This window comes from Solanum verrucosum, unplaced genomic scaffold (assembly GCF_900185275.1).
Source record: "Solanum verrucosum unplaced genomic scaffold, falcon-dt-bn FXZP01000020.1, whole genome shotgun sequence".
Lineage (NCBI taxonomy): Eukaryota > Viridiplantae > Streptophyta > Magnoliopsida > Solanales > Solanaceae > Solanum > Solanum verrucosum.
The window spans coordinates 932,215-958,383 of record NW_026019903.1 but is presented as its reverse complement, the minus strand read 5'-3'; the positions used below and the strand labels follow the sequence as shown (position 1 = coordinate 958,383).

The 26,169-nt window shown below is 31.1% G+C and overlaps 2 protein-coding genes across 5 annotated transcripts; one reads left to right on the top strand and one right to left on the bottom strand.

Moving 5' to 3' along the window:
- The first annotated feature begins 15,771 nt into the window (after nucleotides 1–15,771).
- LOC125820086 (nucleoside diphosphate kinase) lies at nucleotides 15,772–17,231 on the top strand. Its single transcript, XM_049499506.1, has 4 exons — nucleotides 15,772–16,032; nucleotides 16,207–16,255; nucleotides 16,599–16,830; nucleotides 17,020–17,231. The coding sequence occupies exons 1-4, from the start codon at nucleotides 15,982–15,984 to the stop codon at nucleotides 17,132–17,134; spliced, it is 447 nt and encodes a 148-aa protein (XP_049355463.1). The 5' UTR covers nucleotides 15,772–15,981; the 3' UTR covers nucleotides 17,135–17,231.
- An 833-nt stretch (nucleotides 17,232–18,064) lies between these two features.
- Nucleotides 18,065–25,210, bottom strand: LOC125819830 (uncharacterized). 4 transcript variants are annotated; one of them, XM_049499265.1, is made up of 10 exons: nucleotides 24,672–24,945; nucleotides 24,433–24,509; nucleotides 22,389–22,498; nucleotides 21,869–21,937; nucleotides 21,634–21,749; nucleotides 21,436–21,490; nucleotides 19,544–19,664; nucleotides 19,267–19,314; nucleotides 18,936–19,030; nucleotides 18,065–18,557 (listed from the first exon to the last, which is right to left on the bottom strand). In XM_049499265.1, exons 2-10 carry the CDS (start codon nucleotides 24,455–24,457, stop codon nucleotides 18,456–18,458), a joined length of 741 nt encoding a protein of 246 aa, XP_049355222.1. In that variant the 5' UTR covers nucleotides 24,458–24,509; nucleotides 24,672–24,945; the 3' UTR covers nucleotides 18,065–18,455. The 4 variants fall into 4 exon arrangements, with proteins under 4 accessions (XP_049355222.1, XP_049355224.1, XP_049355215.1 ...); XM_049499267.1 differs by having other exon boundaries at nucleotides 22,389–22,483; XM_049499258.1 differs by lacking the exon at nucleotides 24,433–24,509 and having other exon boundaries at nucleotides 24,672–25,210.
- Nucleotides 25,211–26,169: the final 959 nt, after the last annotated feature.

Sequence of the window (26,169 nt, the reverse complement as noted above, 5' to 3'; positions counted from 1 at the left end):
TCTCTCTCTCTCTCTCTCTCTCACTTTATACAACACAAATTATACATTGTAATAATTTGTATTTGTATAAAGCAACAAATAGAGAAAGACAAAAGAAAACTGGTAGGGGAAGATCTGTATTTGTATAATTATAAGTGTGTAGGACGAAAATATATGTATTTGTATTTGTATATACAGTTTTCTCTCGCTTTATACAAACACAAACACAATTTTTACATTTGTGTTTGTATAAAGTGAGAGAGGCGAGGGAGTTTGGCGAACGAGATTCGTTAGGAGAGAGGCGAATGACAGCTGTTTGCTACGGGTTATAATTAAATGAAATTGTGGTTATATCATTTCATTTGAATTAATAATTTGCTATTTTATACAATTTTCTCATTTAAATTTCATCATGACCTAATTGTCTTTCCATCACAAATTCATTACAAGTAATCCAGTTTTGACACAAAATCAAATAATTTAGAGGTTAAGTTATATCCACTATAAAGAGAAAATGATCAAAATGGTCCTTCATAAATGAGAGTTGTTTTATGTTGATCCTTAATATATTTCACATGATCCGTATGGTTCTTAATATATTATAAAAGAGGATCATTTTGGTCCTTAGCCCTAAAAATTAATTGAAAACATAAAAAATGTTAAACTTAACTGTGGGTCCCACAGTTGGGAGCCTTCTTCCTCCATCTTTCTTGCACAGTTCTTCTCCTTCATCTTTTTTTTTTTTTTCCATTTCTTCTACAACTTGTGCTGCCAAAATCTTCTCATGCACAGAAAAGTTTCTTCAAATTTCAAAAGAATATTTGTAAGATATTTGTTTTCTACATCTGTCTGTTCAATTTTTACCCTTTAATTTTAAAAATAGAATTAAAAAATGGCTTGAAAAAATTAGTAATTTTGAAAAGAATAAAACAAAAGAAAGCTATATCCTCCCCATAAATCACTTCGACAAGAAAGAATAACTAGTTACAATTTTAAAAGAGATAATTTATGGTGATCTCTTGGAAGGAGAAATTGAGTCTTTAATTTGATTTACTTAGTTTACATTTGTTTTAATGATTTTGGTTCTCTTATTCTTCTTTATGAATGATAATGGAAGCTTTTGAAAATTTTGTTTAGATGGAGATAAGAAATAGGTGTAGTGTATATTATTTTTCTTATGAGGATATAGAGCATGATCTCAAATGGCAAAAGAAAGAGGTTGAGGAGAAGGGTTTATGGTGGTGATGGTGAAAGAAAGCAAATATGTTAAATCTAAAATGTTTTTTTTTTCTTGATTAGTTTTAGGGTTAAAGGACAAAAATGATCATTCTTTCATATACATTAAGGACCATATGGATCATATGAAATATATTAAGGATCAACATAAAGCAATCTTCATACATGAAGGACCATTTTGATCATTTTCTCCCACTATAACTATATTCTTTCAAATCTTTTTTTATAATCAAATAATTAAGCTAATAATGTAAAATATCTTGATGTTACTAATTAGTTGTATGTGAATGGGGTGTGGCTGAATCAAAGGAAAAAATTAATTTCTTGAAAGCAATGAGTAGTAGGTAGGGTCCATTAGAATTTTCTTACATGTCAAAAGATTGTAATGAGTATTAGACAGTGGAAAAGGAATGAACGAACACGATAACCCTTCCTATCTAATCCTGCCAAATTTGATTCCATTAAAATCTATACCAATTTTCTATCGATTTCAAATTTTATACATAGTCAGTATAGATAATTTCTTATATAGAAAAAGATAGTATCCATATGACCATAGTAGGTCTCTTTTTTAAATGGGGATTCAAAAAAAAAAAAAAAAAAAATTATATATATATATATAGAAAATGCATAATTACCCCCAATCTATGTCTGAAATTTCAGAAACACACTTATATTATACTAAGGTTCTATTACCCTTCGAACTTATTTTATAAATAATTTTCTACCCCTTTTCGGTCTACGTGGCACTATCTTCTGGGTCCAGCGCGTGTTGACAATTTTTTCATTGATAGTGCCACGTAGTCCGAAAAGGGGTAGAAAATTATTTATAAAATAAGGTCGGGTTAATAGGACCTTAGTATAATATAAGTGTGTCTCTGAAATTTCGGGCATAGATTGAGGGTACTTATGCATTTTCCATTATATATATATATATATATATATATATTACATTTATACTATATAATAAGTAATAGAGAGTTGCCACCAATTCAATCGTCATATATGTTCTATGATAGAAGATTAAAATCATCAAGAAATCCGTTACTTATAAATATTTATTCACAAACCATTTTTTATTCCTTGTTAAGTGGATAAATATATACACCGCACAGTAATTTACTCATCCCTGTATTTCAACTTTTTGTCTTATTTTTCTTTTAAATTAGTTTTAAAAAATGTCATTTTCCTTGCAACTCTTTATTTCAAATTCTCCACGTGACATATTTCATATCATAAAATTAAAGAATATTTTGGTACATTTTACATATTTTTTGTTTCAAATCACAAGACTAAAAAAAAAACATTTTTTACCTTGATTTTCTTAAATTTCGTGTCAAATCAAAATAAGACAAACAAATTAGAAATGGAAGGGAATATAAATATGAGTATGTAAAGATTAATTATGTCATAAATTTTACTGCGTCGGTGTATACTCTGGGAGCAAATATCTCCCTAGCGTGCTTTATGTTGGATAAAAGTAAAATTACGGTACTGACAAAGATTGTAATGAAATGGTCCATATTCATTTATTTTTAACTAATTTTTTGAGTTCAGGTTCTTCCTAGATATAAAATCGTCTCTATTAGAGAGCTTTTTACTTCCTCCCCAACTAATATTGAACTTTTCAGTTTAAACTTAAATTTATTCGAACTTTAATACAAATAACAGAACACCGACGAAGGAAAAAAAGTGAAGCTAGGGATAGCTAGAAAGGTAGCTAATAAGTAATACTACAAATGTAGAGTGACGTAAATAGGGCACTTTTTTCCTTTAGTTTTGCCTTCTCTCTTGGCCTTCCACTCAACACTCGATCACCTTAGTTTCTTCTTTAATTTCATATTTATCGATACATGTCCCTCTATTTGACTCTCCACACGATCTTTCGTCACCACATATGATCATCTTATGTTCCCTTTTCACCTTGCAAAGATAGGAAGATAGAGGGTCGGCTAAGGGTGAACAAAATCGAATTGAAAATTGAATCAAATCATGAATTGAGTTAAATTGGAAACTAAAAATTACTAGTGTTTGGGTTGACTTAGTTTGATATTGGAAAAAAATTTGACTATACTTGGGTTGGTCTGGTTTTAACTAAAAAAGTCAATCCGAGATCAAACTAACTCGATATTATATATATTTGTTAAGAAAATTATTTTATAGATAAAAGTATTTATTTTGATATAATTTCTAAATATTTCTTATATTTTTATAGTTTTTATCGTTTAACATATTATTTCATGTTTGAGATTTAAAATTTTGAATGGTCCAATAAAGATTATAATCTATAGATATTAGTAACCCTACTAAAGCTCAAATCAATACTAATACTATCAACAACAAAAAATCAGTTTAATACTAAGAATGACAATAATATTGAATATTTGTTCTTTAACTTTACATTGGTTTAGAAAATTAAAATATATAACCTAATTTTAGTTTTTCTTCAATGTTTAGTCATGTAATTACTACTTATTAGACTTTATTTTTGCATGATTTAGTACTTTTAATTATGATCATTTCTTACAACCTATTATTTTGCGATATTTGTTTTATGTGATTTTATTATTAGTTTTTATTAATTTTTTTGTGTCATCACTCATCTCATATTTTGTGTTAGTTTCTTTTAAAAAATACATTAGATGATTATATTTTGATAGGACTAAAAATACCTATAAAGTACAAGTTAATTATATGTTTGTATGAATACTTTATCGAAAAAATTCGAGGTTGAAAAATTTGAGTTTTATTAATTTGATTTGATTTAAATATTTGAAAATTCGACAATAATAATTTGGTTTGATATTTGAAAAACTTGATTCAACCCTGTCATACATACCCCCAGTTGATACGAAAAAATATGATTCGTTCAATCCGTTTAGATCAGAGAAATAATTAATTTTGTAAAACAAAATAGAAAAATAGTGTTGGATTTTATAAGACTCTTTCTTTAAAGCTAACAAGAAGTTAAAATAAAAATATTTTTTTATTAATATTAAAAACCATTTTAATGAAAGTGAAATATATTAAGAATTAAAATAAAGTACTAATATTTATGCATCAAGGACCATTTTGATACGGAGGGACACAGAATCTTATCCCCTCAAAAAATTGATCAATAATCAACATGCCCAACCCTTCACGTTTTTGTCGCTTAATACCAACAATTGCTCGAAAATGTGTTCGATCATGCTATTGGTGGCGGAGCTAAAATAAAATTTAGTTGAATTTGATTTGATTTAAATATTTTATTCGTCTAAAAAATTATTATATATATATATATATAATTTAAAACTTAATAACCTAAAAGAAGTAGAATTCGAATTTATAAGATTCAATTATTGAATCAATTAAGTTTTAAATAAAGAAAAAAGAAAAAAGACAAGTAACCCTGACATCCATGGCCACATTTGACTCAGAGAGCATATTATACTTTGACTATTAGGACTTCTCCTTCAACAACATCTTAAAAAAATTTCTTTATGATAAAAATACATATCACATTTTTCAGTAAAATAAAAACGTCCATGTGATAAAATTAAAATTAAAAGTTTATTAGACAAAAATTTATTGTTGTGAATCAGAAAAGTGACTGTAATTAAAAGGATAGACCTTTAAAATGTTTTTTCGTGCAAAGCTAACTGTATTTTAAAAAATAAAATATAAACAATAAGACTAATTTACTTATTTAAATAACCAAGCGTTGACTTTGTACAAGTCTGAATTGACTAATTTATGCCAATTTATGTGAGTGCAGGTCCCTGATGAGTTAGATTGGGAATCCTATGCGTAGCTACAAGTAGCAAAATAGAATGACAAATGTATTCGACGGATAGTTATTATGTCATAAAATCATATTTTTTTCTTAATTTTAAATTTTTTTTAATAATAAAATGACTTTATGAAGATAATAACTAGTGATTGAGTGATTGTAAAAGAAATCAACTCTTACCATATATGACTTTTTGGAACAATCTATATGCATCTTTATAAACACGATTCCAAAATAAAAGCTGAGGGTTAATTTCATATGAATAATCAATCACCGTTTACTTTATATATAGTGTCAAACTCATCGAGTTTCATATCTCTATTGCTAATATCAATTCCTTACTATTATGCCAAAAGTTATACGTGATTGATAGTAAAGACACAACTCTTTATTTTTTAACTAAGTTTACCAAGCAAGTGTCGTATTTGATCATGACTCTGACCCAGGCCATCCTAGCCCCCTCGTGGATCTTTCCATTACCCAATATCATGAGCTCAAAACAGGACAATGTATAGTAGCGGTCCCCTTTAAAAGTTCTATACTAGATCCAAATTAAATATAGTTTCATGGTAGAAATGAATTGAAATATCAAAAAGTACAAATCAATGATTAAAGCGTACAAAATCAAAGAAATTGTAGAATAAGGCTTCTACAATATTCTGATGATTAATCAATTTGGAAGATATTGTTTGATCCAAAATCAATAGCAAAGAAAATAAGTAATAGCTCTAACTTTTGGTCTTCCCAAATCTTCTTGGTCAAAGTCCTTTATTATTTCAAAAATCATCATGAATTTTCTTCTGCAAAAAAATGTAATTTCGAGGCTCATCGATTGATCACTACTCATCATGAGATAAATCTTGTAAATTATATAGTTCTGAACTTATATTATTCTATTTTCTTGACCATCGATCCACTGCAACAGCAGTCAAATAAATAAAGCTAAATATATAATATACACCTAATTTAATTGTTATTATTATTATCCATATGAAGGATGGGAACAAAGAGAACAAATCAAATGTTTGTTGCTTTTAACATGTAAGTTTTTTTTCTTAAAAAAATAATATCATCTTTGTAAAATGATTTTTATATATTCAGATGGTAACTGGTCATAAGAGATCATGTCGCCTTTATTCCTTTTAGTTTGACAACGATACGAACAACATGTATATGTTCAGTACAATTCTTTGACCTAAATATTCTAGAAACATTTATAGGCTCAAATTTTTGTGGCTGTAATTTACACGGTGTCAATTATTCAATACAATGTTTTCGTACAGAATCATATAAAGATTTTATTAAAGTTCTAATGTGCTACTTCCCTCAGATTAACTTTTCACATTTGTACTACATTTTGGCTAAAATAAATGAATTAAAAAGAAATTTTAGTAATTCAATTGGTTGACTATTTGAACTCACACATTGTTGGTGAGGGTTCGATTCCCCAACATTATAATCCCTTCCCTTGCCCCAATTTCAAAAAAGAATATTGCATGAAACAACCCCCTACCCCACCTTAATGAGAAAAAAAAATAAACAAAAATGACAAACTTCATGATGGCAAAATATAGTAGTATTGGTCATATTTTCTCTCTTTTGTGTTGATTTTGTTGACAAAGAGAGGGAATTTGAGATTGGCTAGATACAAATTTTGATCTTTTGGCCACCAAATAAATCGTCCAACTTTTTTTCAATATTTTTTTGTTGACCTTTTAATTTGCACGTTTATTTCTAGGGTGGAATTGTTGGTTGCACTATGTGAATATAATCACAAGGGGAGACATGTCCACCACTTTCAGAACTTGATAAGAGTAACTTTTATTTATTATGTTTGAGACACCACCTAAATATTTTATAGAGTAGCTTCTATTTTAATATCGAATTCATTCACCATAACCACAACAAACACTAATCAATATTGAAAATCAACACCATCAACCACTAGTATATACTATAACTATCATTTATCAGTCATCACCACACACTATAATTAACTATCGTTATCCTCCACCACAATCATCATCAACCGCCACCACCCTTAATGAGCATCTACAATCATCATTGTTAACCATCACCACCACAAACCGCTATACATCTTTTAAAATATTTTTGTTTGATATAGTATTAAATAAATTAGTATATTTAAATTTATACTAATCAAGTTTACTATAAAATTTTATGCATTTAAATATTGAAAAAAACAAACATTATTAGTTCTTTATTTAATATTCATATCTTAATACAACATTTTAATATTTTTATGTATATTCATATGATGACGTCAATATTCAAATATATATAAACTAATGACTCAAAACATATTTACATGATCATATCACTTAAAATGTTAATATAGACAATCTTATATAATAAACATAGATCAAAAACCTAAAAGAAGTGATAAGTCTTACGTGAAATTACACGAATAATATAAAATATAACTATAATACTGTCAATATATATAATTTAAATTTTCCAGAAGAAATGAAACAACTCAACAAGTTGGAGGGAATTGTAGGATTTGAAAAGGGAAAGTTTTAGCTATGGATCCGACAATCTCATGATTTCTGATAAAAATTTCAAACAAGTAATGGATTGTCTTCTTCAAAAAAAGATATTCACTAGTAACAAGTTGAAGTAATTGAGAGATTTCCACCAAAGGGTAAAGGGCAAAGGGCAAAGGGGGGCAGGCATCATATGCTGAATTCCATGCAACCATAATGGCCATTTCAATCAGTGTGTTAAAGTCTTCTATTATTCATCATAAGATAAATATTTGGTGGGGTCTTTCTCTTTTTCTTTTTTGTTGTCTTCTCTTTGTTTTCTTTCCCTTTGAGGTACATATGGTTTTTTCAAACTTTGACACCTTTTTAAAAAAAAATTATTTCTTGAACTTTGACATGCAATGTTTCTTTAATTTATTGGCTGGTGAGACTTAACACTCCTTCAACCACTTAAGTCAATTACATTTGCACTAACTAAATCCTCAATAGCTAAGTGGTATCTGATATAACATGTGTGTTGCTTAGAGGCAAATTCACGAGTTAAATTTGATAAGTTCAACTGCTCAAGTCATTTATATTTGCACAAACAAAATCCTCAATAGCTAAGTTGTATCTGATTTAACATGTGTGTTGTTTAGAGGCAGATTCATGATTTAAATTTGATAGGTTCAACCACTTAAGTCAATTATATTTGCACTAACTAAATCCTCAATAGCTAAGTGGTATCTTATTTAACATGTTTGTTGCTTAGAGACAGATTCACAAGTTGAATTTGATTGGTCCAACCACTCAAGTCAATTACATTTGCACAAACTAAATCCTCAATAGCTAAGTGGTATCTGATTTAACATGTGTTACTTAGAGGCAGATTTAAGATTTTAATTTGATAGGTTCAAATAGGGGTGCGCATCGGTTGGTTCGGTTCGGTTTTAGGTGTTATTGGTTCAGTTTATCAGTTCTCGGTTTGTAAATACTTCAAACCGATAATCAAACCAATAACATATTTCTTATCGGTTTTTTGGTTAATCGGTTTATGGTACTTAACGGTTCGGTTTTCAGTTTAACCAATAAGAAAATACTCATATATATTATATACACGATAAGAAAATTTTCAAATAAACCATATGATTTTTCCAGCATTTGGCATGAAAGTAATAATCATAAAAGTAACAATCATTTTTCTTGCAAGTTTAGACACTAGACACATTCAAAGGAAAAAGTGTGAAAGTAACAATTGTTTAACCATTAACAAAAAGTGTGAAAGTAACAATCGTTTAACCATTAACAATAAGAGTAGTAAATTTAGTATAGTCTTATTGGGTTATCGGTTTAACCATTAACAAAAATTATAAAACCGAAAACCGAACCAATAACCCAATAAAAAATTTTGCAAAACTGTTTAAAAACCGTTAGCCCAATAACCCAATATCAATAAATCAATAGTGTTTTTTTCGGTTCGGTTTATTGGTTAAATCGGTTTTTGCACACCCCTAGGTTCAACCACTTAAGTCAAATACATTCGCAGAAACTAAATCCTCAATAGCAAAAACTACTATTCTCTATAAAAGAAAACAATAGTGCTATATGATTTAACATGTGTGCGCGTTAGAGCAGATTTACGAGTTAAATTTGATAGGTTTAATTTTTTTGAGTTTATTAATGTTGAACGCACTATTTTTAAACTATGGATTTAAAAACACCTGGCTTACTCGAATCCATTAAAATAGGCTCCATTGCCTCTGAACACACTTCAAGTCTTTCACCTGATACCTGTTATTTCGCACCAACACAAGTAACATTGTAATTTGCTGCATAAAACTTTGGCAAAGAAAAGAGATCACTTATTAAAAGTTATGTTTACCCCTTGCTTTTCTTTGTTTCTTTGGCTCTCATGAGTAAGAAGGGCCCTAATACTTTTTTTTTCTCATTAATGATTTTTAATCATGGAATACCTGATTGCTATTGAGTTGTAATTCAAAATTCAATCATATTTTGTTGTTATCATTGTTCAATAACTCTCAACTATGGCATTTTTCTTTGACTTAATTTCTCTAGACTTATATAAGCTTCTAGAAAATGCATGTTTTTTCTTTAATTTAAACCAAGCTTGAGATTTTACTTTTATGGGAAAAGCCATAATCTATTTATTCAAAATTTCACTTATTATTTATTCTTTAGGCCCACTAGATCCACCTTCTAAAGTTTACTTGCACTTATTACAAGGAGGAAGGAGCCTTTAATAATTGGGCCTAACCTATTGTGTTGGATATCATGTTGGGATTTCCCCTAGGTACTTTCATTTTAGGGCAAGTTATATATTTTAGGGAAAATTATATATAATAGCAAACTATTAATTCAATTAAATGCTATAAATATACTTTGATTTAATTGTACCCTATAACTAACTATTGTTATTTTCGCCACTCTCCCTGGTGGAATCTCGCTCGCCACTCTCGTTTGGTGGCAGTCTTGCTCGCCTCACTCGCTTTTATACAAACACAAATGTATAAAATGTGTTTGTGTTTTGTATAAAGCGAGAGGAAATTGTATATATACATATATTTTCGTTGCCCTCTCTCCCCTCTCCCAGATCTCGCTCGCCACCCTCGCCTCTCTTGCTTATACAAACAAAAACGAAATGTATAAATTGCGCTTCTGTTTGTATAAAGCGGGAGAAAATTGTATATACACATGCAAATACATATATTTTCGTCCTATACACTTATAACTATACAATACAAATATTTCTCTGCCCAGTTTTCTTTTGCCTTTCTCTCTTTCTCGTTTTATACATACACAGATTATACAATTGATCTTTTGTATACAACTGCTTTCTTTTGTATATGTATAGCGAATTATACAACTGCTTTCTTTATATATGTATAGCGAATTATACAACTATTTTTTTTGTATACGTATAGCGAATTATACATATATATGTTTGCTATGGAGCGCAATTATGCAAACTTTGCTATAGCACACAAATATGAATTTTGTGTTTGCTATATGTGAAAGTTGCTCTATATTTTACCGATCGGCCAAAATAATTATAAAATAGATTTAAAAAAACAATTTTGTATAAAAAATGTGAATTTTGTGTATTTCATATAAAAATATACAGTTGCTATATATTATTTTAGTTGTTGGTTATGAAGTGTAGTTTTCCCCTTATTTTACTACTCTTTTCTTTTTGAGAAATTGGCATGTGTATGTTTAGAATTTTTTACCAAAGTAAGCCATTATTAAAATCAATTCACCAAAATAATATGTTTTTTTAAAATTTTACAAAACTAGTATAAACATAGTTCTCAGTAACGTTTTGGGTAAGATTTTATTCAAAAAAAAATCAATAACTAAAAGACAAAAATCTGACAGAGTAAACAGACATAAAACGTTATTGTTAGTAACGTTTTATAATTCGTTACTCTGAAGCATATTTTACAGCTAAAATGTGACTCTCAGTAACATTTCTCTGGAATGGTGAAAATTGAAATTCAATCTTGTACCTGCCTCATTCATTATTCAAATTTCCATTATTAAAATGGATAGATATATTTTGTACATACATTCATTTGAAATATATGTGATTTTCTCTTTTCTTTCTCTTTTCATACATAGACAATACATTTTTAAACAAAAGGAAAAAAAAAGGTGAGGAAGACTTTGCACAAATTGGAGCTTGTCCCGTATCATTTCAATTTCAAATTTTGTAAATGAATCATATGAGAGATCTTCTTCTAGCCTAAGATAGCATCCCTTTCAAATATTAGAACAATCGGTTTCTTATAATTATTAAATATTAGACTATCAATAAAGAAGCTATTGAATTAAAATTGACGTAATAAGTAAGCAAAACACTTATTAAATAAAAACATAATGGCTACATCATAATAGAAGAGACAAAGAAATTAATTGATATTGTAGTAAAGCCCTCCCCACAACTTCTTTTCCTTACAAAAATAGTATCTTATATTCATTTTAATAGTGGAAGTTTAATAAAGTTGAATGAGGCATGTACAAGATTGAATTTTAATTTTCAGTCATTCCAGAAAAACGTTAATGTGAGTCACGTTTTAGCTGTAAAATGTGCCTCAGAGTAACGAATTATAAAACGTTACTGACAATAACGTTTTACGTCTGTTTATTCTATCAGAATTTTGTCTTTTTGTTAATGAATATTTTTTGAATAAAATATAACCTAAAACGTTACTGAGAACTACGTTTATACTAGTTTCGTAAAATTTCAAAAAAAAAAAGTATTATTTTGGTGAATTGATTTTAATAATAGCTTACTTTGGTCAAAAATTCGTGTATGCTAGTCGGATAACAGATTGTTGTCATCTTCACATTGCGTTGAACTCTTCGTTCAAAAGCCTTGAAATCATTGTTGTGATATTTGTAAACTTAAAAACGTGAATATAACTATGAATACATTGTTCGAGGTAAAGAACACATTGTATATATGTGTATGTCCATGTATATTTCATGTACATGTGTATATCAGTGAATATCCATGATAGTATATGTTCAACGAAGAAGAATGTAGGTCATGTATATCTGTGTATATTAGTGATAATATGGCTATGATATACACACGTGATATATATTATCGAAGTAATGTTTTCCAAGTGAATTCCACATCTGCAATTTAATTTCAATCATGTGTGAAATAACCTCCAATATACCTGTGAAATTCTTACATGTACTACTAGACTATAAGCCTAAATAATTTTTGTTTCTATTTCATTTTTATACATAATTAAACTTTGAAAAATAATTTAACTTTAAGATTTCAACTCAAGTATTGTTCGAAGACTAATGCAGTGTTTGATATCATGGGAAACTGTGTTTGAAATGGTTGAGTGAGAATATGTTTGACCGATGGTTTGGGCCATTGAGGCTGAATTTGATTTTGGGCCTAGTAGAATCAATTTATTGGGCTGGGCCGGGGCAAGCAATGGATGGGAATAATTTGGATAGGACTTAGATATTTTTACATGTAAAAATACAAATGTGTTTTTTATGTGGAAAAATTGAAGTCCTATTCAATAATTTGGATAGGACTTAGATATTTTTACATGTAAAAATACAAATGTGTTTTTTATGTGGAAAAATTGAAGTCCTATTCAATAATTTGGATAGGACTTAGATATTTTCATATGTTAATACAAGTGTGTTTTGTAAGTGGAAAAATTGAAGTCCTATTCAATAATTTAGATAGGACTTAGATATTTTTACATGTTAATATAGGTGTGTTTTGTATGTGGAAAATCGAAGTCCTATTCAATAATTTGGAGAAAGAAAAAAATATAAATAATTTGAATTTCATGTGTGTTGGAAAACATTAAAAAGAAAAATCTAAAAATATATCATTTTCGTATCTATTCAAAAGTGGCCACATAAAATCATTTCCTCCTTATTTTTCTGGAGAATTTTATGTTTCTTTTATATCAAAAACATCATAAGAATATTTTACCATCAATATTTTGTATAAATTCGATTCATGCATCAAAAGGTTTTTTTTCTTCTTAATTTTAATATCGAATTAAATTTTTTATTTGAAAACATAATTGAATTTCATTCCCCTAGAATCAAAGAATGATAATGGGTGGGGATAAAAAAAATACGTCATTGCCACCGTCTCATCTAACTTTTATCCCACTTCAACTTGTCTCTATTTTTTTTCTTTTAATAAATATAATAAAGACGGTTTTTTTTTTCGAATTTAAAGACTATTACATACTACAATTTGCCTAGAATACATAATACCTAAATGTATATATATTTTCAGAAGATAAAATTACATAACCAAGGGGTATACAATAAAGCTCTAAATTTTTTAAATTCTTTCCAAGGCAGTTTGTAACGTTATTTACTTTCTTATGAGCTATGCTTGACTCGTAGATTTTCTACGCATTAATAACCTATTACTAATAATAAAAATAATATTAATATAATGAAGGTTATGATTAATATCGAACATAGATAATACTATATCTTTAACATCAATTTTAACTTTTACAAGGTGGAGAGTATTTGATTCTTGTACCAAGTGAATGTCTATTTTAAGGTTAGGATTTCGATATAGGAATCAATCCAATTGGGTAATTCCTTGGTAAAGCTTCCATGATATGCTCTATTCATTTTTTTTTATTTTTCATTTGGTTTTCGATACCCGTATTGAAGTTCAACTAATTCGGATTCATCCTGCGTAAGTCTCTATTTAGGAGAAAGCGCTCCTATCGAGAATGTTAGTGAAAACTTACAAGATAACAAAAATACAAGATTACAATTGAAAATAAAAATGAAGAAATAAATCTCTTCAGGCTGAGGCGCGGATATCACGCTCTCTTTAAGGAGATTCAAGCCCACTGCAACAAATGTTTTCACCGGTCCAGCAATAGTCCTCTTGACTTGTCCCCTCCAGGATACAACAGCCTTCACAAAGTATAACTCAACAACTCTGGACAAGAGTTGAGTCCAAAGCTCCACAAAAGAAATACCTCCCTTCAACTAATAAGAACTATCTTTTTGACAAACCTTATGCACTCTATATTTTATTGTGTATTGTGTGTTCCAAACCAAATGAAAACCATCACTATTTATACTAGAAGAAGTCTTCCTAGCAATGAATAGGAAGATGAATGGTGTAGTAAATAGTGAAGATAAATGATTTAGGGGTTACATATGTTATAGAATAAAGGTGAATAAGTAAATGAGATAAAAGCTATCAGCCACTAACGGCTTAGACCTTAGTTGCTGCACCAGAAGTTTGTAACATATGCACTTACTGCCAATGGAGTAATGCAGTATAGTAATGTAGCAATCATGACATTTCAACGGTTGCAAACTGAAAAGTCACTAAAGATTGACAGCAACGGTCGACACTAAGCCTTAGCAAATTAATATACAAAACATTAATATTAAAATGCTAATAAACCAACAGAGAATTTTTTTATATCCAGGACTTGAACCCAAAACTTTTAATTAAGGAAAGAGCTACCTCCCGCTGCACCGTATTTGTTAGTTTATACATAGTAAAAAATATGAGTTAATATCTCATACGGTCACTCAACTTTGAATAGTTAACTTAGAAAGTGACTCAACTTTGAGTAGTTTACTTAGAAAATCACTCAATTTTATTTTACAACTCAAAAGTCACTCAACTATTGATATTTAACTTAGAAAGTCATCCAACTAATTTAAATAATTTCTTCATTAAATTTTGTTGAAATACAATTTTGTTTAAACTATTTTTAAAAAATAAATAAAAAATGTTCAGTTTAATTATTTTGTTAAACTTTGTTGAAATACAATTTTTTTTAAAATAATAAAAGTTTGCTACTGTGCGTCTTTTTTATCTTTTTGATTACTCCTTTTAATTTAATAAAAGATTGTTAAACGTACCATAGCAATTGACAAATTAAAATTAAAATGTACTGTAGCATTGCTATTAATTTAATAAGAAAATAATAAAAGATTGCTACTATTTTAAACGTACAGTAGCAATTGAGAAAAAAACTTGCTATTGTCTTACTAAAATTAAATATGCTGAAAAATGCTACTGTACGTTTTTTAAAAAAAATTGTAAATAAATAATTGAAGTAGGTCAATAAGATAATTAAAATAAATATTTTATTAATTCTTAAAACTAATTTAAAAATAAAATTTAGACTTCAACAAAATTTAATAAACAAATCATTTAAGTTTGTTGGGTGACTTTCTAAGTAAAATATCAATAGTTGAGTGACTTTCTAAGTGAAATATCAATAGTTGAATGACTTTCTAAGTGAGATATCAATAGTTAAGTGACTTTTGAGTTATAAAATAAAATTGAGTGACTTTCTAAGTGAACTATGCAAAGTTGAATGATCATTTGAGATATTATCTCTAAAAAATATTGAGTTGTTTAACAGTTCTCACTTAATATAAGTTCTATATGATCAATGAGTTTTAATCTTATTATATGTCAAGGATTTACTTAACAAATCTTCAAGAAAGAAAGTATTTGATTGTCAAAAAGAGTATGATCATATTTCAATCTCTTTTTGAATATTTTATGAATTTATGAAATTTTTGAGATATATCTTCAAAGAAATATATATATTTATATAGACATGAAATAAAATTTAAAATAGAATAGTCTCCGACCATCTTAACCAAAATATGATCTCCAACTTACGACTTACATTTTCCTTTTTTTTCATTACATCAAATATGTGTATGTTCAACAATTTCAAAACCGAGATACGTTTATTGCTGGGTTCTGGACTGGCGAATTTACCTATGGGCTTTCGTTCGGGTTAAAACAAAACCAAAAAGGAAAAAAACCCGAGAATATTCCATCGAACAATTAGGGTTCACTGTGTAAAGTGCCACCGACCCGTTACCGTATAAATACCCCTTCTCCGTCTTTTCACCAAAGTGCCGCGTACTGTTATTTGCTAATCCACAGACCATACTTGAGCAAACATCAAAGAAGCAAAAATGGAGCAGACTTTCATCATGATCAAGCCTGACGGTGTCCAACGTGGCCTGGTTCGTCTTCCTAAATCTTGTTTCTTTTAGATCTATCCCTTTGAGCTTTGATTCAGTGTGTATTTTTGTTTAATAAATGTTATATATTGTCAATTTTGTATCTTAGTTTACTAAATCCTTGATACGGCAGTTTTTTTTTTCTTACTGTGCACTCATTTGAATGTTATGTTTCAGGTTGGTGAGATTATCGGCAGATTTGAGAAGAAAGGATTCTCTTTGAAAGGTAAAATTTAATCAATTATTACAATGTATGATTAATTTAGTACTCGATTTATTTAGTGTCCCAATTACATCACAAAAATCTTATGATTAGTCAGGACCCACACTGCAATGATTTTTCAGTTGGAGATTTGTTTCTTTTACATTAGAGTAATATGTATTGGAACAGTCTAGTATGTTTCCTTTGCCTCCTTGCGTAATTATTATTGCTCTTTGCAAATGCCACATTATCCAGCTAATGTGTCATTGTTACCGTTAAAAGAATTCTTTCTGTAGTGTAGTATTTTGAATTTATTTTGACTGTAATTGTTGATTTGGTTGTGATTTTTTACTTTGCATGTATAAAGGCTTGAAGCTCATCACTGTGGACCGTGCCTTTGCTGAGAAGCATTACGCTGACTTGTCTGCTAAGCCTTTCTTTAATGGGCTTGTTGAGTATATTGTTTCTGGACCTGTTGTTGCTATGGTCTGGGAGGGTAAGGGTGTAGTTGCCACTGGCAGGAAGATCATTGGAGCAACCAACCCCTTGGAGTCAGCTGCTGGTACCATCCGTGGTGATTTTGCTATTGATATTGGCAGGTAAAACATCTGTGTATATGAATAAACTATACTAATTCAAGATATACTTGTTATGTTAATGTTTATTTCCCTTCTATGTAATAGAAGCCTGGTGATGTTACTATTTTTCAGTTCACTGTTGTTTTTGCTTATTGCCCCTACCTTAACCATAGTGCTGAAGTCTAAGACCCCCAACCTGTTTGATTACAGGAATGTTATTCATGGAAGTGATGCTGTTGAGAGTGCTAGGAAGGAGATTGCTCTTTGGTTCCCCGAAGGAATTGCAGAGTGGGAGAGCAGCCTTCACTCATGGATCTATGAATAGAAAAGTTTTATGAATTTAGAACTCTCTCTATGGTCTTGCCTGTTTTGTTTTAACTTATGAATTTTGTATGTCATTTGAGTCCAGAAGTTTGGTATTTTGAGACTTAATGATGTGATATTTGATCATTTTGTTTATGTGTTGCACTTTCAAGTAATTGTGAGCTTTCATCATTTGTTTGCTTCACATTTTTCTTTATTCTTGTTAAAAGAAAAAAGCATCTTAAAATTTTGTTTCAAAAACCAGTGTAACGTTAAACAATGTTCCTTAACTCTATGCTGTGGCTATAAATGGTAGTTGGCAACATGTTTGTGTGCAATATGCACTAAGATTTGATAACTTTAGTGCTTGTGGATGTGAGTTTTGGTTCATAATCATATTGTTGCTGCAATCGACTTTGGTCTGAAAGAAGGTCAGTATTTTGGAGCTTGGTCTCTGCTAGCACAAAAACCAGTGTGAAGTTTGGCCTATTTATTTCTTGTTAGGTGTACACTGAAAATAGCCAATATAAATAAAATAGAAAATGAAGGCGTGGAATAACTGCCACAGTTGAAATGTAGAATTCTTGCACTTAAGAATTGTCCATAGTTCAGGCTGTCGGTACTTGTTCTCACTGCTCATAGGCTGGCAAGTACACATCAGCCGGTTTATGCTTGTTACTGTATGCTGAGTAATGCGCACTAATTTGGTGCTATGATACAAAAGACCCAGGTTGTGTTGAGGTGACTGCTTAATCAACAGATGTTGTGAGTTGACTTGACACTAACAATCTTCGGTTAGGGAACACTCTGTTTTGGGCAAGTGTACATCCCAAGATGGATCCTCCTTTTGACATGACCTCACAAGTCACAAGTGGGTCGGAAGGCAACCATAGAAGCCGTTCAAATTTAATTAGATTCCAACAGGATTCAAGATATAAGATGAATATAGGTCACGTTGATATCACAATCTCTTTCAAGGATCAGTCAGTTTACACGGACACGTCTTGGTCTAAAGTCTTACAAAGTCTTGTTTATAGACAGACTATTGATGGTTACCACCTTACGAGTTAATTAAAGAGAAAGGTAGTCTCTGAAGGCAATCTTTGAATTCCTACCATCACTACTGAGACCGATCATCAGGTGTGACCCTTTCCAAATTCAAGAAACAAGGGAATAACATTGTACTTGCTCTAACATTAATCCCCATTTTCCCTATCCGCTGACTTTTACAAAGTAACACCCACCCATCAAAAGCTACTACGTAACAACACCACCAATAAATGCCACAAAACATGCATACGGAAGCCATATTCTCATTTTCTTAAAAGTCATGCCTACAAACACTATCGACTAAGAAGGTTGTATGATGGTAAATCTTCTAGCCGTGTAACGTCTTCTTGCAGAAGCTCCTCTTCTAGTTGACGACGAGTAGCCTTCATGACCGCCTGCAAGAACATAGCATATCTAAAATCAGGACTCTAAATTCACATGTAGTGTACTACCAAGTAGTGTGATAGCCATAGTGAATTTCTCTGATTGAACCCAATACCAACTAGATAAATCCACCAATAAAGAGTCACAACAAACATGTTACTCAGAAACCACAATCGTCAGTAAAAGCAAAATTGCAGGCTGCTCTGTTACCAAGGATTTCACATCTCTTTGATATTAAGATAATGCTAGCCAAAGTGAAACAATTAAGAAAGCATTTAAGTGAAAGAGACATGAAAACTTTTTCAAATGCAAAAGAACCGGATTAGGTAGCAGCAGAATTTGATCATTCCATATCCATAACTGAATATCAGTAAGCTGAAAATACATACATTGAAGTCCATATATGATGCGCGCATGGCAAGCCACTGATTATCCATCAGCTTAAATGTGATGCAATATAGCAGATCAAATGCTGATTCATTTTCTGTAAAAAGGAAACAACTTTGCTTAGAAGAGCAAAGGATAAATGCAGATGAAAGTACGACTTCACATTTGTGAAGGACTAAATGGAGATTCACTGACTTCTCTTATTTAACACAGAAGAGAAGTAGAAACAAAAAGACACATCTACACGCAGTAATGAATGCATCAAAATGAAAGAGAAATTAGCAGCACTTTACGAAAACCTGAAAGTAGAGACAGATCTCAAAAAAAATGTACCTGCAAGAAACTTCAAGAAAGTAGCTCCAACCAGATTTCTAGGTTTTACTGCAGAGATAAAAACACAATTAATTACGTATATCAAAACAAGTTTGCAGGGAGAATTAAGCATCTTTGGTTGGACTATATACTTGTGCATGAGAGACTCTGTATTGATTGTTAGAAACTCAAATCTCATTTTTCATTAGAAGGGCCTACTTAAAAGCATATAGTCTGGAATTTTGTCGAGACTTCACAACTTTGAGTATATAAAAGAGTGTAGATGTGGTACACGTACAAGCTTCCAGATCGAGCATCTGGATAAGCATAAATGTGATATTGACGCCAGCAACAGCGAATGGGTATTCCCAAATTGCTCTATCACCTTCCTGCTTTCGGAGCAGATCCTGGAAAGATTTCTGCAAATAAAATTACGAAAAGAGAATAAATAGATGAATCTAGAACTTTATACTGCTTGTACGTCGCATAAGCATTCTATTGGTTAACTGAAACTTACTTCTGAACAATCTGTCATTCACAGATTTCCAATTATTTCACATAAAATCAAGATAATAATGTGCACTTCTTTAGATAATTGTTGGTGTGGTAAAAACAGAAATTGCTGAATTTTTGTTCATGGATGTGTTATAGTATGCTCTCGTGAATCTTTCTCCAAGTTAACACAAACCCTTTGTTTTGCTAATAGTAGACACTCAAATATTTCACATAAAATGACAAGATACAGAGTGGGACAGATCAGTTTTGTTGATTCATAGATGCCTGAATAATAGGACCACATTTCAAATTTAATTGTACAAATTTGAAGGCCTCATATTCACCTGAGCAAGTTATTCAAAGGGAGAATAAAATTTGCAATTTAGGCAGAATTATTTTAAGAAATTCATCGAACATCAAGCCAATCTTTTCTGAAAAGTATTTAATAGATCTATCAAAGTTCATTATGCCGATCATCCATTCCGTGATTTTCTTCAAGGCTTACCATAGAGAAAAGTAATTGAAAAACACTTAACTTCTAAATTAAATGATTATTGATTAAGACAAATATCTGTACCTTCTCCTGAATGTAACTTTTCTAGTGAGGATACATACGATATATAAACCACTTACGTCATCATGTCACACAATCCAACATCACAAAACCAATTCAGATTTGACATCCAAGGCATAATTTTGTGCTAACTTTGAGGGTCTCCAAATACACAACTTTCCAACTAAATATATATGATCCAGCAAAAGTTAGGGAGTGGGAAAATATTGCTGCACATAGATTTGTTTTTTATTTATGGTACCCCCACTCCGAACCCCACCCACCCACCCACCCACACAAACACCAAAAAAAAAAAAAACAAGGAGAACAACAGCTTTTCCCCCTTCGCTCCCTTGGTGATTTGAAACCCCAACCTTATGGTTGGAGGATAGGGCCCTTTCACAAGACTATCCCTCCCTTGACGCGCATGAAGATTAGTGATGTCATAGTCTGATTAACAAACATTTATCCAATTTTACAAGAAACAAAGAGATACTAGATGACAATAAAGCCCTTTTTTGTTTTTTCATTCTTGGTCAACCAAGTTATAAACCTTTTTTCCTTCTTGGTCATCCAAGTTCTAAAGCATTGTGCCTGATTTATTCCATTAAAGTACATTTCACCCTTAAACACTAAATAATTAATGCCAGAAATACTTTTCCAGCAGTTTTTTATATGCTGCTATCACCGAGAGATGATGACTAGGTGCCTACTTAGATTGTGTAGAATATCATAAAGAAATCCAGAGATAATCATCACATCATTAAGTATGCACCTACCATAACCCATCCCCACCCCCATCCCCCAGCAACTACCACAATTTCTGGGTTGAGCAAGCAATTAAAAAACCATATGTTTCAATGCATAGGGGAAGGAAAAGGCGTGTGGCAGACGTAGTGAAGTAATTCAGGCGTAACATAACAATTTGAATAGCTACAATCTCAGGATGCAAATTCCCAATACCTGCTTAGAAAAAAATAACCTAGAACTGTCAGGTCTCCCATCACACAAAATAACCGCCAATTTTGACACTAAAAGTTATCTTTTCCTAGTAATGTTCTCATTCTTACCAGTATGCATACATATGCTTAGAAGGTTTGACATATCATTCTCCATAAAAAGAGTGAGGAAAGAGGACATACCGGGAAATTCCTCGCAAAATATAACAAGTTCTCCAGTGATATAAATCCACCACCCCTACAGAATCAATCAAACAACTTAAAACCAACATAAGATTGCAATAGGCAGAAAGGCAAATTATCAGAAAGATGTTAATAAGCCTGAAAATATCCTCCTTTTTTCTTCATTTAAATTTTGGGCGGAGTGAGGTGCTGATGTACCTAAAGTCAGTAGACGGATCTTTTCCTTGCCAGCCCATTTCCTTCCACTGTTCAGATATCAAACCACGAAGTTGTTCCTCAGGAAAGGCAACTTTCCACAAAGCTTTTAAAGCTTCCTTTAGGTCAAAACAAAGAAAAATCTTGAGAAACAAGAATGTCATACCTGAATGAAATGTCAAAATCTTACAGATATTAAGCTATTACAAACAACTAAGATGTCTTGCACAGAAGGTACCTGATGTTCAGGGATTAAACTATCATATGCAACATCTATACGGTTTTGTAGCCTTAGCAAACATTCCTCCTGAGATTAACAAAGTATGGAAAAAACATCATTAGCATCCAATATGTAGAAGCCATTCCATACTTCCTTACCATGGCTAAGCTAATTCTTGTGCATGACATTTCAAAAGAAGAAAACAAGAAATTTTGAAGAAGTGCGCAGACGCCAACTAGAGAGTTATTTGGAAATCTCATTAAAGTGGAAAGCCAGAAAATTTAGACAAATCACTTGTGCCTAAGACATGGCACAGTTAGAAATAAAAATCACAGCATATCCAGATGCACATGAGCACATTTGTCTACTCAACAAGAGAAGTAAGAACAACATTAAAAACACAAACTAGTACTGCACACAACAGGACTTCTATTATACTGCAGACTGAAATGCATACTACTACATTGTGTCTTATGACATTTTCAGTATTCAGCAAGCAGGAAATATAAACTTAATATAACCTCCACAAACATATTACCTGGGATGGAGTTAAATCAAATGATGGACGAGCATCGCTCTCCCTCCTTTGAACACAAACACATGAAAGGCCTCTGCCTAGCCATGCTGCTGATCCTGCCACAACCTCCGCTGTAACAAAATAAAATGATTGGCAAAAGAAAATGGAAATCCTGGATTTTCCAATAATGAAATGCCTCTATTATAAGTGAGACTGGAATGCAGATGCCAGATAAAGAAACACTTCTTTCTAGAAACATGTTCACATATGATGAGAAAAGTTTGGTCATTTTCGGGTATTATACTGTCAACATTAAACAATCCGACGAATATGCTCAATGCCTCAATTACATTATCAGGAAAGTATGATACAAATAAACTACAGCACATGACATGAAAATGGAAATAAACATAAAATGTGTTCTTATGATACAACCTAAGCATCATGGGCTGTAGTGATTCAACAGAAATTGTGAAGGACACTTCCTGCTTGGGTAGTGTTTTAGTGGCTACATAAGTATCCTTAAGCAGATCTGATTTAGTCAACAATCTTGATAGAGTAAGGAAGAAATGCATTCTACATGGATAAAATCAAGGCCATATTAGCAGACTGTTTCCTGCAAATATACGAGGCAAATAGGATTTTAAAATGTTTGTAAAACTAAAATCTAGTTGTACAATTCGATAAAGCTACATTGGAGATCAACTAATGGAATATATGGTTCCGGAAAAGGTGAAAAAAACAATATCCAATCAGTTCATGTTACCCAAAATGTGGATTCTAAAAAATGAGCTTACCCACAGATGAATATCAACTAGCTTCAAAGGTCTAGCTAGAGCTTGGTATACAACTTTTATATAACCATAAAGTTCTATTTTTTTTAAATAAGAAAAAGTTCTAATATCAACATCGAATAGAGCTGAAGTTCAGCACCTAATGATGAATTATAGAACTAGATATCTTTCTCCTACGGGAAAGCAAACACTAAAAACAGAACAGATTAATGGAGAATTCTAAGCATGATGAACCAAAATCATGGTAAGTAGAACACAAGAAGAAAAGTGGACCATCCTCTGATATAAATAGTTAAAGACAACATACTCTGTTAAGCCCCTACTTAACTTCATTAAAGATAAAAGATGTATCCAGCACCATTCCCAAAAAATTAATATGAATCACGTAACTGTACTAATATTTCCTAGTTATCTCTGTCCACTGAGAGAATATGCTGGATTGGTTCAGTCAATTAAAAGACACACTTCCTGCAATTCCTATGGAGAAAACTCAATAGTAGATCAACCAAAAGGCACAAGGCATAAATAGCAGAGAGATCTATAGCCATGTGACAGCAGTAAATGGCTTTTCTTGGAAAAGAAATAGGCAACTATTTACAAGGATTCCATGCCCTATATATCTATATCTACAGAATAATAAATCACAATGCGTGAGCACAAACAACTGTATTTTCTCTCTCTCTCTCTCTTGTGCATGTGAGACACTGTGCAAAGGAAAAATCTATGTCAATACATTCTTCATAGATCAATTGAGAAGACTACGAAATGACATGACCCTCAGTAAAACAACTAGTTCACTTTACTCAAACATTAGGAAGCAGAAAAAACTGTAAACCATACTCAAAATATTTACAACTAGCAAGGTCATCCTTTCTAAGCAACTCCTCTAGCAACAAAACCATCCACCATGAGGTGAACCAATCAAAAATCAAAATCCATTTTACCCGAACTTACTTACAGTAACTCAGTTATATAAACAAAGTAATTATTTCTCCACAACCAATGTAATTGTTGTAAAACCTACACAAACTGAATAAAACCAAACTCCGTTACTAACATCTGATTCCTCTTAAGGTAGCCCAGACATGTTCAAAATATGCTCTGGGACAGCTTTATCTACAGAAAACTTCAGTACTGGTAAATCACAAAGTAACTCTATGAAACCGATCTTATCCAAACAAAATGCATGAATCTGTTAATTATCCAAACGGTAGGTACGACACCAAAACTTCAGGGAAAGAAAATGAATTAAGCAGCAGATGAAAACTCACCACACATGTCAATGCAAGTAGGCATGAATGCACCTAATTTTTCAATTCACAGATCCAAAACCTCAATTAATTTACTCCTGACATAGACGGAGACCAATCGGTAATACATACAGACAGAAATACACCGATAGTAACAGCAAAAACAGAGAGAGATAGAGACAGAGAGAGAAATATCGATATATAGAGAGAGAAATGAGCGAATGTTTGTACTGTTAGGTAAGGTAAAAAGGTAAATATACCAGAAGTTGTATGACAAGCATTGCCTCTTTCAATTCCTTGAGATATCCTCCTCACCGCCACGAACGATCCTCCTCTATCATCCATACTTTCAGCTAATTGAAAAACTATTCTCTACAATACTTGCATCACATTCAACCTCCTCTAAACAGCAACACACTCCAATGCTCCTCCGTCAATGAAAATGTAAGCCAAAAATCTCAATAACGAAGTTGAATTCCTTTTTTACAGAGAAATGCACAATTAATTGATCCTCCGGTGGAATCTCGAGATCTGCAATCGGAATACGAACGGCAGGAAAGGAGATCAACCACGCCAAAACCTCCGGTATATTGTGTATGCAGCTATATCTGAAGGTGAATGTTCAACATATATATATATAATATGATATAGAGAGAAAAGGAGAGTGGTGTGGGTATTCTCTTTTTCTCTCTCTATATGTGTTTCTCTATCTAGATATTCTACTCTGCAACTTCTTCGCTCCGAACAGATTTGTTAAACGGAGAAGAGGAGCGAAGAAGGGGTGGGTGGTTTTGGGGGGGTTGGGGTTATGTGAATGTGATATTATATAAGCTGTTGAGCAGTTTTGTTGAGTTGGGTGGCATTCGCGTCTGTTATGGTGGGGGTGGTAGTGGGGTGGGGTGGGGGAACGGCGATTATTGAGAAAAACGGTTACGGGCTTAAGTAATGTTTTTAATTTTTATTTTTTTTTGGTAACATTACCCTCTTTCCATTCCTATTTAATTGTCACCCTATTATGTTTCAGAGAAACTAGGTAACTTATCATTGTACTATTATTTAATGTTTTTTTAAGTCAAGTTTATAAATAAAAATAATTTAATTTATTTTAATTAATTAATTTAACCTATAAACATTAATAAATACTTTATTTATCCAATAATCGTTGTACACTATTAACTTTGCACACTTCTTAAGAAACTGTAAATAAAAGAGTAATTTTACTATATCACCCTTTGAATATAATAAATACAATGTCTTGAAAAATATAATAGGGAAATGACTATAATTAATGATAAAGGTAAATTAGGAACTAAGTGTAAAATTATTTCATTGATTTGATAAAATGGACAAATATAACATGACATCCCAAAATAGTATAGTGGACAATTATTGTTGGACGAATGGAGTAACTTAGTTTTTCTATGTTGGTCAAATGCATATTTTCTATGTTAATAACTCTCAACAATAAAATAGGAAAAATAATGACAAGTACTCTATCTATTCCGTATTACTTGAATTCTTTTTGGGTTTTTTATTGTTCAAAATAATTGAATTTTTCAAAGTTTAAGATGGATGTTTAAAAGTTTTCCATATTTATCCTTTCCTTTAATGAAGTTTGATAAAGGACAATAATGGCAAGTATGGTATAAACTATGTCCTTAAATGTATTTCTTAATAAGTTTGTATTGCCTCACAAATTCACTTAATATGGAATAGAAGGAATATTACTAAATATTTATATTTAATAGGAACAACATA